General features: G+C 42.1%; 1 protein-coding gene across 4 annotated transcripts; it reads left to right on the forward strand.

Annotated features, from left to right (window-relative positions):
- Window positions 1–73: 73 nt before the first annotated feature.
- On the forward strand, window positions 74–15,928 carry GCM1 (glial cells missing transcription factor 1). 4 transcript variants are annotated; one of them, XM_072036364.1, is made up of 7 exons: window positions 74–793; window positions 924–1,023; window positions 8,050–8,346; window positions 10,028–10,280; window positions 11,291–11,403; window positions 12,414–12,542; window positions 14,785–15,928. In XM_072036364.1, the coding sequence occupies exons 3-7, from the start codon at window positions 8,245–8,247 to the stop codon at window positions 15,343–15,345; spliced, it is 1,158 nt and encodes a 385-aa protein (XP_071892465.1). In that variant the 5' UTR covers window positions 74–793; window positions 924–1,023; window positions 8,050–8,244; the 3' UTR covers window positions 15,346–15,928. The 4 variants fall into 4 exon arrangements, with proteins under 4 accessions (XP_071892465.1, XP_071892463.1, XP_071892464.1 ...); XM_072036363.1 differs by having other exon boundaries at window positions 75–793; window positions 8,135–8,346; window positions 14,785–15,927; XM_072036362.1 differs by having other exon boundaries at window positions 74–1,023.
- The last annotated feature ends 744 nt before the right edge of the window (window positions 15,929–16,672 follow it).

Below are 16,672 nucleotides of genomic sequence, written 5' to 3' on the forward strand. Positions count from 1 at the left end.
GGCAGTTACAAATCTGGGGGCTTCAATTCAGTGACTGGATGAATTTTCCTGTCTGAAAAAGCTTCTGGCACTCCTCTTCATGAAGGACAAATGGACAAGTGAAATACAGAGAAAGCAAAAGACAGGCTTGTCCTTCTGTGATGAGAAGAGCACAAGGTGTAAGAAAAGCCAGTGATCCTTGCTAAACTCCACTGCAGCTTGTGCTGCACGGCAGTGGGTACGTAGGCAACCACCAGAGCGTGTCGTCAGATTACCAGAAAATTGCTGCACCGCGTTATTAGATACGCTGGAAACTGTACTGTATTTAGTTTCAAACACAGGGACCATCTCCTGAAAGGGTAATGGTTTGTTCAGAGCAGATTCAGAACAACCTGCAATAACGTCCTGCTTCTGTGGATGGACTCATATCAAGGCTGGTCAGACATCCCTCAGACTGAGTGGAAAGACAAAAGGAAACTCTGCATGTCACGATACAGGAAAAGATGGAAAAATAACAGCCAGCAGAGCTAACTAATCCTGTCAGAGCACCCTGTACAGCTTTCAGTACCTAACCAACTATGTTGGTTTACAGAGACATACCCAGATTTCGGTGAGCTTGAAGTCCAGGCTGCATGAAGGCTTCACAAGGTAGTCAGCGCTGCCTCCCCGTGTAGGAAAATCACCTGCTGGCATGTGAGGACTCGAGCTGTGGCTGACCTGGCTGGAATTTTTGAGATGAAGTCATAGTGCCATTGGATTATCTTGTCAGAACTACCAGTGTCCCAGTACGAATCCATGGTGCCAGTGAAGCGAGGTATGCAAAGTGGATAGCACGGCTAGGACCAGAAAAGGCCTGGAGAAAATAGTGATAGTAGATAGGCCTTTTGTAAAGTAAAGTGAACTTGTGGGTGTTCTCCTGCTCATGGGGATACTGTTGGTGACAGGCACCAGCTCAGAAGACTGAGAAACTCATCTATGGGCCCTTCCTGTGTGAGACTCAGTATCAAGGACAAGAAAAACTCATAAGAAGCAGATTTTTTTCAGGTCAGTCTTGAGCAATAGATAAGCTTAGAAATATACTAGTGTGATAAAATTTAGCAATGGGACATAAAATGAAAAAATAGCATGTTGGCTATGATTTTTACAAGGCAAGAGGCAACAATTATCACCTCACCAGTTCAAGCAGGGGTTGCCCATGCTGGTGAGATGTCAGTGTGAGTTTGTCTCATTCCCAGTTCAGATGTGAGGCAGAAGCGCAGCTGGCCTTTGCTGAGCTTTGCTGGGGTCTGCTGTGAAGAACGAAGGTAAGACATTTGAATAAAGGATATTGGAAAAGATTTTGTTGGTTTGGGTAAGACGAGGACAATGAGGTGCGTGGAGGAAGCTAAGGGATTATGAGGGATGACAGAGAAACCATTTTAGGAGGCCTCACCATACTGCCGAGCCTGGGCCTATAGCTGAGGCACCTCTCTTCTAAGAGCAACTGGGAGAGGACCTGGGATCAAACAGATAGCCAAGTGTAATTTGGCATTTTTAAAGCTGAAAAAGGCCTGATCTTGTGTCACTGTTATAATTTCCAACAATCACTTGGACACTGAGACCAGCCCAGTTGGAGGAGCAGCTATGCTTTCTCAGGGGCAAAGCAAGTTATGTCCCATTGCCAAGCAAGCGACCAGAAGGAAACTAGTTTCCACCCACAGGGTGCTCCTTTCAGTTGTCCAGGCTGTGGAGAGGTTCCACTCGTTCTTGAATGTACAGCACACCAAATCCATCCAAGCGTTATCACATCTATCTGCATGGACATGTGAGTCCGTGAGAAGATGAGGTCAGTAGAAACTGGAAAAATTTGAGCATACTGGATCACCACAGCTACTGATTATACCAGCAACAGTGCCTGTTCTGAAGTTCGGGTGTCAGTAACTGATAGGAATTCATTTTGGAATTACTTCTGGGGGGGCTGGATTCAGCAGAGATGATACTCCACCTGGCCCTGGAGAAGAGAAGGAAGAGCTGTCAGAGATATCAGAAATGAGTCAGTTCTTACAAGGAACAAAGAAAACAATAATTACAGTGACATACCAAATTCCTGTTCTGAAGCAGGTGGACATGAAAGACTACACTTTTAGCAATTAGACATTCTTTAGATCACAAAGGGGAATAATATGAAATTGCAAGGAAGAAAAAAGCACCATGTTCAGTATGCAAGTGTCAATCCATAAGATGAATTTTGTATGCGTGGGATGTTCATGATATGAAAAACAACAAAATTAAGTGTATTTGCACCAGATACAAAGACAAGATGAGATACTGAATGTCAAATCAAGAGAAGATGTGTGAGAATGCACTAGACTAAAACTGGTAAAATAAAAAGCAGAATGGCCATAAACTAGAGCCATTTTTTGATTACATGAAAATGCCATCACTAAAATATTGTAATTCATAAGCATAAGACCCACAGAAAGCATTCTAACTAAAACTTTAGATAATCCACAGAATCCACTGATTTCAATGAGAACAGGTGAATTCATGAGCTTTATGAAAATAAATAAATAAATAAATAAATAAATAAATAAAAACAGGAAAAATACTTTATACAACCAGCCAAATGCATGAGAAAAAAACAAGTAAAAATAAATATCTAGAGTTGAATCCACCAGAACATCCCAATATTAATGCCATTATGATATTACCATGATGTTTTTGCATCTGTGAAATAGCTGCCACCCGTTTTACCCCAGGAAGGAAATCAGATGTCTAGAACATCACTTGCTTTGCAGACTGTCTGATGTGTTAAGAGAAACAAATTAAGAAGATCAATAAAGCTAATGGAAAAGCTAGACTTCACTGCCAAAGCATTAGAGCTCACGGCTTTAATAAAGAATTACCAAGAAATAAAGTGAAACATCTATTTGCATAGACTCAAGCACCCCAAAGAGATCACTAAAAACAGCTCAGTCCCCCAACTTTACAACTGAAGCAATGTTCTTTATATGGCAGAAAAAGACATATTCCTAGCATTTGATGCTAAAACACTGTCACAGGGGAAAAATGCTTTATGTATTTAAGTTTATGTAAAATTCAAAGTGCTCAAGCTATTGAGTTAGAGCAGTTCAAGGAATTGCCATCCCAGCAGCAGTATTTTAATATCCAGTTAATAAGTTCTTACAATGGTCTGTTCTGTGCTATATGGACTGGCTCTCAGTATCTCCCATGGGAGTCTGTACTGAGTTGTGACTCAACCCCCATAAAGGCAAAACACTACATTTTTGTAGTATGTCAAAAAATAGTCCAAGACATTCATCAGAATTTGAGCTCATAGTTGAATTCTGGGCTGATCTGTCCATTTTATATCCTACGATGTAGATAAGTCTGTCCTATATGATGTGACCAATAGAGAACACCGCAGAATGTGGCACTTCATATAGAACTTCTGTAAAGAGGAGGTCTGGGCAGAAATGAGAAATTAAACTTTGAAATTAAAAAGAAAAATGTGTTCAATTAATGATAACAAAATAACAAAGCTATAAGAGCTACACTACCTACAAGTGACTTCTTATCCAGAGCAGTCTGGAATCCAGAAATATGGTAACTGGATAAAATGTGAGATCATCCACCTGTACTGATATCAAGGGCATTAACAAAACTAGTTTCAAGAAAAAAAAAAAAAAAAAAAAAAGGACAAATAAAACTAAGCAAAGATTTCAAAAAATGTTCATCTTTCTTTCCAAGTAACCAAATTACAGAGGAGAAGCTTTACTTACTCCTTTTAAATACTGAACGGTGAAGACAGTGTAAGCATTTCAAATGATGTTGAGGATAGAGGTGGGCAAGCTGAGTACACAACAGGGCCATTAGGGAACAAAAGCCTGGGTCTCCAGAAAATACGCGTCTTCAGCAAACTTGCACAGGCCAGAACTGTCTTCTCTCTACAAAAGATATCTATTTGTGGTGAGTTTAATGCTCTGTGTCTGGGAACTGAATCATATTACTTCATCCTGCTGCCACAGCTGATCAAATAGGAAGCTGAACTGGCAGATAAAATTGTTATTTTTAAATCTATTAAATGCAGTTGGGGAAAAAAAAAATCAAAGAAAAACAAATTTTCCAACCAATTTAAGGAAGTATTCCACAAGGAGCATCCGTAGCATCTTGGTATAGTGTTGTCATCCAAACACGTGTGTTCCTTGGTACCTGTGGTGCAGCAGCATGAAACTCAGCAGTAATGACAGGAGGACCAAAGCAGGATGAGAGACAAGCAAAGGCAACACCTACAGTGGCTGAGAGGTAACAGTGCTCCTGTATGTGCGGGGAGGAGAGCCTTCAGTGTCAAGATCAGGGAAAACCATGCACTTGAAGGCAAGACACAAGAGTGGCCATGGAAGAGAGTGAAACAGGCACTGATGGCAGGACAGGTAACTCAGCCCATGTAAAGGGTTACCAACTGCGCCTGAGGTCAGTTAAACACTGTCATCACTGAAAGATGATGCCAAAGAGGGGAAAAGAGATTTTTTTTTTCCCAGAAAAGCTGTGGATGCCCCATCCCTGGAAGTGTTCAATGCCAGCTGGATGGGGCATTGGACAACCTGGTCTGGTGGGAGGTGTCCCTGCCCATGGCAGGGGGTTGGAACTGGGTGGTCTTTAAGGTCCCTTCCAGCCTGAGCCATTCTGTGGTTCTATGAAAAGGAAGGCCGATGGTGACACTGATGGAGGTACTGACAGAAGCATCAGCTTTGTGTGGCAGCAAGGCAACACAAGCCTGATCTGGTGACTGCTCCATAAAAGCCTCCCTGCAGGCGTCCCTGCCGCCAGCTATCGTCTTTCATCAGCGCCTGGCACCTGAACAAAGGGCAGCGGCAGGCAATGCATGCAGAGATGGCTGCACCTGGGGCACTGTTGGGGCACCTGGAGCCTGAACCCAAATGCAAGAGGCTGCTTTGGGCTCCAGTTTTTTTCCAGCCCAACTTCTCTTGTCATTGCTGATGACTGAAGAACCCCTGAGATCCATCTGTAGTTGTGGTTTGAAAGGCCATCCTTCCAAATAAGACATTGCAGGTTGGGTTGAATTTAAATTAATTGAAGCTGTTTGCTCACGTAAATTGGTAGTACACATAGTGTCTTTTAGAAACACATAAATCTGTTCCTAACAGCAGTCGACACCAAGTACTTCTAAGGAAAATATAAGAAACCTTTCTAATCCTTGCTAGTAAAAAAAATGTCATTAGCTGTAAAATATGAGGCTTATTATCTCTTTCTAAACGTATCACAGAACGCTGATATATTTCAGATGTTACACACATATAAGTAACAAAAAGCAGATCTTCATTTATTATTTATTTTCTGTTTCTGTTCTTTTTTGTTCTTTTTTTTTTTCAAGCTTATCTAGTGTTCAACCTTCATGAGGCAGTACAACAACGCCAGCAGTAGTGTTAAAACACAAGGCACTAAAGAAATGTGGGAAAAAGCTTGTAGGGAGTGGAAATAGCTTTCATCAGGTCAACTGATATTAATTATGTAGTGAACGACAAATGCATCTCTTTGCCTCTCTTTTGAATTTGACAGTAGATTTTATTCAGTGCACCCAGGTTCTTGGGCAGTTCAGAGGAAGCACTCCCTGCTTCCCCTACACTCTTCTGTGTTGTAGTCATTTTACAGTGACTCTTGCTTAATTGTCTTTTCTAGAGTGAACAGTCCCAGCTTTCACGGATTTTCTATGCCCAAGCCCTTTCTCTTTCTGGGGAGGACCAATCTTTCCACACGGTATCATAACTGAAAAAAATAATGGTGGTCTGTGATGGGCAACATCGTAATTTTGGTATGGTTCTTCACATCAATCCTTCTGTAGCCTAGCAGCCTGGTGGCTTTTATGTCTGACACTTTGTATTTACAGAACTGCCCATTTGGTTCTCTCAGTCACTTCAACGAGTTAATTAGAGCTGGGTAAGAGAAATAAGTACCTTGTATATTACCCGTCTAAACATGAATTGCTTTATCAGGGTGAAATATAGTCGGGTTTTGCCAGGGGATTAATTCAGAGATGTTTTTGCAGTCTGTGCATTTTTTGTCTTCTTCTGCTTTCTTCCCTTCCAGATCATCAACAAACACATTGAGCATTGGACCAAAACCAGAATCTTGCTATGTTCTGGTGCTTGCTTTCTGTAACAATGAGTATTTACAAGGAAAAAGAAAACAAAAGTAAACCAAAGGGCAGGAGAAGAACTAGATTACTTTCTCTGTCTCAATTCAATCTCATAAAATCCTCTTTATATTAAAATAGCATCACTGGGGTAAATGGAAGCCTATCCCCAAATCACTGATTGTTAAGGGCCTACCTGGAGCTGCTCTCTGGTTGGCATAAGTATTTGGGGCAAAACAGGCGGACAACCAGTTCACACTCACTTCAGGAATCAGTGCTTCTCTCTGCATTAGCTGGGGGCAGGAATCCAACTGAAAATTAAATGTCAGTGTTTTACAAGGACAATGAATTCCACCAATCCCAGTGCCAGAGGTGTTGCTTGCAGAATACCATCATAACAAGAGAATTCCCATTTTTCTCACTTTTTTTTTTTTTTTTTTTTTTTTCCCGGGTCAAAATAATTCAGCACTGGTGTTTTATCTAACCTTTTCTCTAAGAGGAACTGAAGACAGACTTTTTCTTCTAGATCTACCTTTCTCAAGCACTTCACAAACCCAGGAAAATATAGTATTTCTCTGTGAGAAGGGAAGGGAAGGGAAGGGAAGGGAAGGGAAGGGAAAGGAAGGGAAGGGAAGGGAAGGGAAGGGAAGGGAAGGGAAGGGAAGGGAAGGGAAGGGAAGGGAAGGGAAGGGAAGGGAAGGGAAGGGAAGGGAAGGGAAGGGAAGGGAAGGGAAGGGAAGGGAAGGGAAGGGAAGGGAAGGGAAGGGAAGGGAAGGGAAGGGAAGGGAAGGGAAGGGAAGGGAAGGGAAGGGAAGGGAAGGGAAGGGAAGGGAAGGGAAGAAAAAGATTATTTCAAAACTAGCAATTTTTCAAGCTGCTACACCTTAGTAATAATTAAAGCTACACAAATAAGAATCAGAAATGTAATATGCCTCATCATCCCATAATTATTGCTCAAAGTTTTTGCTACTACTTCAGCCTTTGCCAGCAAGTAACTAGATATGTATGACTCACTGTAACTTTGGGTATTTTTTTTGTTATTATGAAATTATCTGTGTCTTTCATTAAACTTTAAGGTAATATTTAAGTATTGCTTTATCTTTATCATTGTAACATAAAAGAAAGATTCTATTTTCTCTAACAAGATGGAAATTAAAAATCAATTTCTAAACCATCTCATTTCGTAAAGTAATTTAAAAAGCAATGGGATTGACATTTTGGATTATATAACAGAATATTTCATGTTTTGGAGCACACAATAGTACAGGAGTTATTTATTTAGTAGATTCAACCTAGTTTTCCAATGCAGCTCATATATTTTTTCTCCCGACCTTACTAATTCTATCTTTGTTGAAATGTAATATGAAAATACAGGAGGATCTGGTGTTTCCTATATGAATATGTGCAAGGACCTGAGTATTTCCAAGTAGTGATGTCCCCTTCCCCTATTTTCTTATGTCTCATTTGAACCTCTGCTGGCTTGTGGTGGTGTTTTGTTTTGTTTTCACTTCAGTCTGCTGCCAAGGAAGGAAAATGCAGGTAGCCCAACCTCCTTTTCCACACTTCCCTCATGCAATTGATAAGCTCTCAGAGATGCCAGCAGTTTTTGAGGTGGCTGAGAGCCATCTCATTTGGCATGATGCAGCAGTCCCCTCTTGTTGCTCACCTCCACCACGTGCAGTACATGAAATGTCTACTGAATAAGCAGCAACTCAAAGCACCCTTAGCAGCCACTGAGCTCTTCAATCAGTTTATCTCTGGAAATATTCATCCAGAGTTAGACCACATGTCAAAGAGTCTGTCAGAGGAGTTACAAGACTGTAAATCTGGTGGGACCCAACAAAATAAAGGAGACAACAGCACAATTTGCTTGCTATTAACTGTGCCTCTGTAACATCACAGTCTATCTCTAAGCTATATTTTCCACTGCATTGCAGGCTTGCAAAACTTTTAATGGAACAAGTTTTTCTGGCAGAAGAACACTGATTTTTATCTTTAATGAGCAGCCTCTCTATCATTTAGCTTCAGGAAACAGCTTCCTGGTTGTAAACTGCTTGAGAGAGCTGACAGCCAGTCAACTTCAAAAGCAGCCAGTAGAGACTTTCTTGCAAAGTTTGGGAAGGAACTCAAAAATGCTGAGGGCTGCAGACAATGTTGTTATGGAGCAGGAGGGCTCTGCTTCCCGAAATGGAGAAATGACGAGTTGGGATATCAATGACATCAAACTTCCCCAGGTACGTGTCTGTGTCTTGTAAATGTATCCAGTTTTGATGAGTCTTCTCTTCAAAAATAACCTCAAACTCTCTCTCTTTCCTCTGCACCTTGTTGCCTTTATGCTTTTCATGACCATAAGTTATGAGACACTGTTTGGTTGAAGGGCTAGAAAACAGCCAGTAAAATACCAAAGTTTCCATGCATGTTCCCTTTAATATATTGTTAGAAAAGCTGTTGATGCCGTAAATATAGTGATGTCAAAGATACATCGTCCTAGTCCATTGGTGGATCAGATGCAGAGAAGGTGGGAAAAAAATTTCTCTTGCTTTGCATGCTCAATTGGAGACACCTGGGACTTGATTTTTGCTGTGGGAAGTGCTTTAGGAGAAGAGTACAGCACCACGACTGCCTTGCAGCTCTGGGTGCTCAGCCTTGCTGCAGACCAGGCTCCAGGCAAGCGGGCTGGCTTTTGGCATGGGGCGATGCTCCTTTTGGGCACCCAGGAAGATCTTGCCTCCTGAGGGCTGGAAGTCTGTTTTGCAGAGATGTGCTGAGAGGCAACATGGTGGTCTTTCCTTCCCTTTGCTTCCCTCAGTCCTTTTCTTGTTCACCTACCCCAAAATCTCACCCATGCTCTCCACTGAAAACCCACAGCACCCTGCAACCCCAGTGTCATCTCCCTGTGTCTCGCCTTAGTACATTTGTGCCAGATTCCTCCTGCTGGGCTCCTTCACCATCCAGCTTCACCTTTCAACCTTGTCTTCTTACCTGATAATCAGTTTCCTCCCTACTCTCTCACTGTTTTTTGCCCAAAGCCTCCATGTTCCAGGCTACCTCCTTCGCTGTCCCCCACCCCAAGGTCACCTTCACCTGCGTTTCAGCCTGCAGGCTTCTTCCACACCCTTCCCAGTGCTCTCCAGTGGCTCCTGGAAGAACACAGGTTGTTTTTTTTTTTCTTCTCAGTTCATATTCTTACTGCTGTAATGGCTCTCAGTGACTGGGATCAGTATTTTAAAAGAAAGCCCTATTAAGTTTTTGTACCCCTACTAGGATCAGCCTTTTCCCTCCGAAAACATTAGAGGGTATGTTTCGTGCTTTACAGCTTACTGCATTTGTTTTGTTTTTTTGCTTAGTCCACAGTAGGGAAAATAAAACCTGACCAAGTTGTTCCTTGTGCTGGAATTCAAAAAAAATTGCTGGGAAGTTTTTCATGGCACTTAGGCCAAACAGAACCAAAATCCAGACTAAAAGACCTACAGATGTGGGAATAGCCTTGGTCTGATCCTGTATTTGCCCTTTTTCCAGCAAGTCGAGCCAAATCAAGCCAAGTGACTCAGCGTAACGCTGCTGTTAATGGCCTGGATGGCAAAATAGGAAAGTATGTGCTACTTTACGTCAGGTGCCCCACCTTCCTTCCCCTCCTGGGGCAGTCCTGCGCTGAGCTGGACCCACAGGTGGGTGAGAGCAGCCTGCTGGCCAGGCTTTCCTGATGCTTTTGGGCTTGCAAGGAGCCCTGGGGAGCTCAATTTTTGTCTTTCTTCCCTCTGCCACTTTCTCCTGGGAGCTGAGCTGCCAGCCAATACTGCTGCTGTGGTGCCAGAGTCACCCAGACTAGAGGAGACAGGCAGAAGATCAAGTCTGCTGGCTCCTCCATCAGCTCTTCTCTTCCCTGGCCTAACACCAGCTCTGGTGTCTTTGCAGGACGTGAGACAGACAGACTGGTTTCAGGAATGGCCGGATTCCTACGTGAAACACATCTATAGCTCAGAGGACAAAAACGCTCAGAGGCACCACAGTAGCTGGGCGATGAGAAACACCAACAACCACAACTCGCGCATCCTGAAGAAGTCCTGCCTTGGGGTGGTGGTCTGCGGCAACGACTGCTCGACCCTGGATGGGAGGAAAATCTACCTCAGGCCAGCCATATGCGATAAAGCTAGGCAGAAACAACAGAGTGAGTATGAGGATGGCTGCTCTTAAATGGCAGTCGATGAGTGAATGCAACATAAACCAAAGCAAAGCAGAGGAAACCCTTTGGATTGTCCAACCTCCCCTGTGCCACCCCTTACGTTCAAATGCAACTCTTGATTTTGGAAGAATGCATTTTACATTTCATACTGCTGGGGATAGGGATGTTGTTTTCTTGTGTCTTTTCGTTTTTGTTTTGTTTTGTTTTCTATATTTCTTAATCTGTATTTCTGATGGAAACTGGTTAGAGGCTGATTTCTCAGGCCCATGAGAGAGGCCCCTGAGAAGGCTGTGCAGCGTAGGCACCTTCCTGCTGTGCTGTTCCTGGTGACCTGAGTGGTGGCTTCATCATTTCATGGGCCCAATAGTGACTCAGGAGAGTCTTGCAGAAAAGAAGATGCTCGTAAACTACGATGACTGGAAAATAGGCCTCGTACCCACGTCACCAGAGACAAGACAGTGCAAACACAGAAATTGAGCTGGACACACTTTCTTATTGAAACTATTCCAAACACTTCTTGATTGCTCACTGGAGCTAGCACATACTGATTTCTGAAACTGATGAACATTTCAGCTAAACAAAGGTTTTACTCAGGCACTCACTGAGGTCAGAGTGATGTCCTCTAAAATAATCAGACAAGAACATATTTGACATTCCACTTCCAAGTTAAAAGAACTGAAAGAAAAAAGAAAAAAAACATGAAACTCTGAAGGTAAAAGCCCTTTCTTTAGACATAATTGACCACACTAAATTAGAATAAAATTATAAAAGAAATAACCTTTGCCTGTTATATTTAATAATGAAACAGAATGAAGGTAATTTGTTTGCTTATGTTAAGTTTTATTTGTTTGAAAGTTTTTTACGTAGTTTTTTCCTAGTGTAATTTCTAAGCTCCAGACTAGAAGTGGCAATCTACCACCAATGAACCCTTGTATTGGATGGGATTCATCTGTCTGGTGTTTCATAGGAACTATTTCCCACTGTTTTTGCGCCAGGGAAATGCTGTCCAAACTGCAATGGACCCCTGCGGCTCCTCTCCTGCCGAGGCCACGGTGGTTACCCCGTTACCAACTTCTGGAGGCATGAAGGCCAGTTCATATTTTTTCAGGTTGGTATAAGATTACCTTATATTATGCAGGTTCATTTTAAATACTATTTTTTATATTAAGGACATAGTTTGTTCCAACAAATAAGGGCCATTGAATATGATAAGGTCAAATGGTTGTAAGGACAAAAATTTTCACAATGAGTATGAAAGGTCCAGAGCAACCTCACCTAACTCTGAAGGTACCCCTGCTGGAGGTTGAGTTAGATCTCCAAAGATCTCCAACCTAAATTACTCTATACTTCTATGATTCTACAGCACATTACATTTTTCGTTTGGGCTCTCACCAAAACCTGTTGATTTTGAAGCACTTTGCCTCAGGTACATAGGAACAAATGAATGCTCAAGGAATCAAGACTGCCATGTTATATCAACATCTCTGAGATACCATGAATAGCCTCAGTATGAGGCTATCTCACTGGATTGTCCATGGAAAATGCCATCTATGCATTATATGCAACATATACCTGGAAAACAATGCTTGCAAATTTTTATTTAATGGGCACTTTTTGGGGCAAGTCATACTCCCAGTTTAGTTCCACAAACATTGAGTTGTCTCCTGTTTTCCAGTCTTCTGAGTCTTTTTAGTTGTCTTTTGCTTACGTGCAGGTTAAAAAAAATGATTAATTCTCAGTTGAAACTAATGGAAATTAACGCCCTGATAAACATGTCTGATGTCTGAGACTGAAAATGCCTGTAGGGGCATTGTAGCCAGGCTTCATCTGACATTGTGCCTTCAGTTGGGTCTCCAGTGTGGGGTGTCTCTTCTGCATATAAATGTGGTGTACTGGTTTACTGGTATTTTTATTCCTTTAAGGGGATTTCTGCCTCATCACACTTTCTTTGAGATCTGTTTGTTACCTGACCTCACATTAAATAAGTCTTATTAAATACAAAGCATTAAATGAGGCCATGTGCGTGTTTTTGGCCAGTGCAGTAAAAAAAATCCTGCTCCCTTAAGTTTAATAACAAATCTGTTGCTCACTTTAACATATCACAATTACTTTCTAAAGTCCAAAGGGGCTCATGACCACCCACGTCCAGAAACAAAACTAGAAGCCGAAGCACGGAGGTCAGTCCAAAAAGCACAGACAACTTTTTCTCCACCTTCTCCAAGGTTAAAAAGACTCCAGGAGATCAAGGTAACTTTTATTGTCAATAAATGAAATTGCAGGGTGAGGGAACCAACGTCCAACACACTTTACTGAGGAGGTTAGCTAGGCTTTGGTTTTGGTGGGAGCAGGCTTTATGTCTCTGCATAGCTCCAGCTGAAGAAGGAGCAGAGGTGTCCTGAGCATCCTGCTCAGCTCAGCACTGCTGTCGATTGCCAGCATCCCCCAGCCAGAGCCCCTTCTAATCTGGTGGCATCAGGAGATTAAATCTATACTGATAAACAAAGCACAGGTGGAGGACTATCAATTATAAGCACTTGTGGAAGAGAGCATCTACACAAATCCCATAGACCATTGTGTGCCTGATAGAGGGAACCACGTAGAGCAGTGAGGGTGAGGCTGCCTCTATTCCTTGCAAAGGTTGCGTTACACTCACCTGCACACCACCAGTCTTCCCATGTAGTTTGTTTTTTGATGTGCTGGAGATGGTGTATCCTCCCCAGCCTGGAGTAAAGGATAGTATTTACAGCCCCTTTGTCCACAGAGGAAAGGGATAATAGGACCAGGTGAGGAAAGCCTTCTTAAATGACGTGGGGAAGCTGGGGAATCCAGGAGCCCAACAAATAGATAAAGAGTGAGCAGAGGAAGTTAAATCCATTTGAATGGAATATGAATTTAAAAGCTGAGCCAATTTCTGCTGGAAATATTAAAAAGGACACTAAAAAACAGAGATAAGGAGTGACGCTGATGAAGACACTCTGACTTGGGATCAGACAGTTGGACAATATGTGATGGACAGACAGTAACATCTTGATACAAGTGCATGGGAACACAAAGAGATGAAATTCCATGTTATTATGTTACACGTACTGAAACAATGATTTTCATACTGTTGGTTTAATCATGTTCTTACGATCACACTGAATTAATTAATTAATTCTCACTTACTGAGCCACATGGCATTTTTTGCTTTTATTCCGAAGTTTACATGTCTAGATGTCTAGAGCTCTTTGTCTTTCTCTTTCTACAACATCTTCCTTTTTTTTTTTTTTTTTTTTTTTTTTTAACTTCATATTGTGTAGGAGTAGGAACTACTCCTACTTATCCCTAATAAGTATCTAACTATCTCATAAATATCTAACAGGTCACTCTTCAGCTGCTCTGACTCCATGCAGTCAGGGTGACTCCATTTACCCTCATCTGGCTTTTCAGTTCATTCCTCTCAGGCAGGTTCGTCTTGGAAATGACCTGTTGTATTCCTGTTTTTGCCATGACCAGATGTGATACAACATACTCAGCAGTCTGATTTCACATGCAGCGTTTGTGTTGCTGAATTTTCTCCTTAGAAAACTCAATTTTGATGTACTCACAAGATATGAGACAGAAGAACTGTAGAAAACACATGAGTCCAAAATAGAAAAAGTGATATGTAGGATGTTTGCTTTATGGCATCACCTGTTTTTTAACTGAAGATGGACTGGCCTTACATCAGGTCATTGGAATTTCTTCCGGTAAGGAGTGAGCAGCTTAAAGGAGATTTGCTACTCTGGCAGTCAACAAGTCAGAAAATCACTATAATTAAATGTATGCAAAAGCAGGATTACAAAGAAATGAGACCTGTAAGTACTAATCAGAAATGATAGCCCAGAGTGAGTGTTGTGAAAGGAATTAAAGTGTGTAAAATTGTAATCCAATAATTAGGGCATTTAAAGAAGTTGAAAATTATCCAGGGAAAAAAATGACTCAGAAGAATAATTCTGGTGTACTGTTCCCTCCTTGAATGAAATATCTGTTTGTGGCACCAAAAAAAAAAGAAAAAATAATCATTTGAAAATAGAAGTAAAGATTCTTAAAAAAAAAATGGAGCATAATATTGGATTGGAAAGGTCACTTCAAAATGATCTTTTCCAGTTTTTCCAAACTCTAAAAATAGTTTAAATTCTGTGGAAGCAAATTAGAATTAATATTAGAATAATTTTATTTTCACGTGCTTCTTCAGTATCCTGGCAGCTGTGAATGTAAGATCTAGTGGTTATTTAATATTAAAAAGAGATTTGGGCAAAAACTGATGAACCAAGCCCACAGATGTGATCTCAGAGCCCCTGTTTGGTTTGTCCCAAAGCCCTGGGGCACTACTCTGAAAGGAGGCCCTGCTGCTGTGCCTGCTTCATTACCCATGTTAATTGAAAGCCTTTTTGAACGCATCGACCTGCTGTTGTTTTATGTTGCTAAACTGGACTGCGTTTCACTAAACCACACCTTCCTTTCCAAGTCTCTGACAGGTGAGATGCCCACCCAGCAGGCTTTGCCTTTGCTGCTTTCCAAGCCGGACGGTTACGTGCTACCTGCCAGTTTTGGGGGACATTTAAGCAAAAGCTGTCCTGAGCAGACACCGAGCAGCTGCTTTGGGCAGCCGCCGTACCTGAGGGCAGCTGGGGAGGACGAGGAGGGCCGGGCACAGCGTGCCCATGGCAGCTCACGCACACAGGCCTGGAGCAGCACCCAGCATGTCCCCTGCGTGCCACCAGTGTCAAAGGGTGGCCATAACCCCCTCAGACCCAGTGCTGGTCCTTCAGGGGAGGAAATCTGCAAGAGAAAAGGCCCTCTGGCCTACAGCAGCGGCTGCCATATCTTCCCTCCTCCACCATACCCCCCACCTCAGCAAGGGCCCTGCCTGGTGGGGTCACACCACCACCACCATCACCACCACCACCACCATCACCTCCCAGCGCTCCTCAAGGGAAGCCAACGAGATGAGGAAGAAGCAAAGCACCGTACAAACCCCAGCTACTGCAACAACGACATGTTTTTTAACCTGTACCCATTACGGTGACTGGGTTAATATTTCCTCTCTGTCATCCACTTCTGGCAACGGGGCTAATTCTCCATCTCTGCCACCGTGCTGATTCCCTCTTTATCTTCTCTTTTACACCTGAGGAAGGTCTTTTGTGCCTGCAGACCCATCTCTGCTCTTCTTTTCCTAAAAATAATTATAAAATAATAAAAAAAGAATCTCCCACTATTTCATTGATCTTATAAAAAGCATCATCACTTCCTACAAACTACCTCGCTACCATAGCATTTTGGTAGCATTTCATGCCATCAGTCCTACAACTGTACAGCCTGACCCAGTTTCAGGCATATATAGTTTGAATGCGCCTCACTGCTTTTACCATCCACTTTTCAGGTCTTTCATTGCAATCTGTAACAAATCTTTCAGCATCCTTTCCTACACATCACCCTATTTTCTGACCACTTCTGTAAGCTGTATTTCATCAGGAGCTATCCATTCCCTAACATCTGTTTAAAAAACATAGAGCGCCAAAAATTATTACTTTTTGCCTGAATTTAGTGATCTATCTTTGAGATATTTGGCAGAAGTTTCTTTACCTTTTTCCCATAATTCATATCTGACTTTCCCAACCTCTTTTGCTCTCTGTACCATGTCTCAGATGGCCACCAGCCCACACCATGCAGAGGGAGGCACCAACACGTCCCCACTGCCAACTCTGCAAGGAAGAGATGAAGGACATCGAGTCTGGAGCCACATTTCACTGTTTGTTCCTTCAACATCCATGGCTCCATGCACTGCCCAGCCTTTGGAGTCCAATACAGCATTGGCAGTCCCGACCAGCCCCTGCCCTACCTGTGGAGCAAGCCATGCCTGAGCAAAATAACTTTTTTATTGGGATGGGTTTGGGAGGACAGTATTACAAAACAAGTGGCAATAAAAACTTCACAGGACCTCAAACTGCAGCATATCTGGTGTCCATCAAAACAGGTTCGGTCTTCTCATATGTCTTTTTTTTTTCTTCTTGTTTTCAACCTTTTAGTCTTTTTTTTTTTTTTTTTTTTAAGTACTTGGGAATACATTAGCTATTAGGGAAATGGCTCTAATTACGAAGGGTGGTGGATTTAAAGACATTTATGAGACACGCACAAATTATATTAATAGAGTGTTTCAAAATGTTTATTGAAATTTGTGAAACAAAGGATGCATAGTGATTTTTTTTTTTAATGTGGAAAAAAAAATCTAAATGTAGATCACAAAATAACAGCCTGCTGTTGCAGTTGAGGGTCAGTTCACCAATCTTTGATTTACTCCCATGCTACTATCAAACTCTGCTAATACCAAACTCTATTTGGTTTTATTATGGTTT

This window comes from Anas platyrhynchos, chromosome 3 (genome assembly GCF_047663525.1).
Source record: "Anas platyrhynchos isolate ZD024472 breed Pekin duck chromosome 3, IASCAAS_PekinDuck_T2T, whole genome shotgun sequence".
NCBI classification, from domain to species: domain Eukaryota; kingdom Metazoa; phylum Chordata; class Aves; order Anseriformes; family Anatidae; genus Anas; species Anas platyrhynchos.

Coding starts and splice junctions, on each gene's coding strand:
- GCM1 (XM_072036362.1), top strand. CDS start 8,245: ATGCTGAGGGCTGCAGACAATGTTGTTATGGAGCAGGAGGGCTCTGCT. Junction 10,281..11,290: donor AGCTAGGCAGAAACAACAGA/GTGAGTATGAGG, acceptor TTTTTGCGCCAG/GGAAATGCTGTCCAAACTGC. Junction 12,543..14,784: donor AAAGACTCCAGGAGATCAAG/GTAACTTTTATT, acceptor TTCCTTTCCAAG/TCTCTGACAGGTGAGATGCC.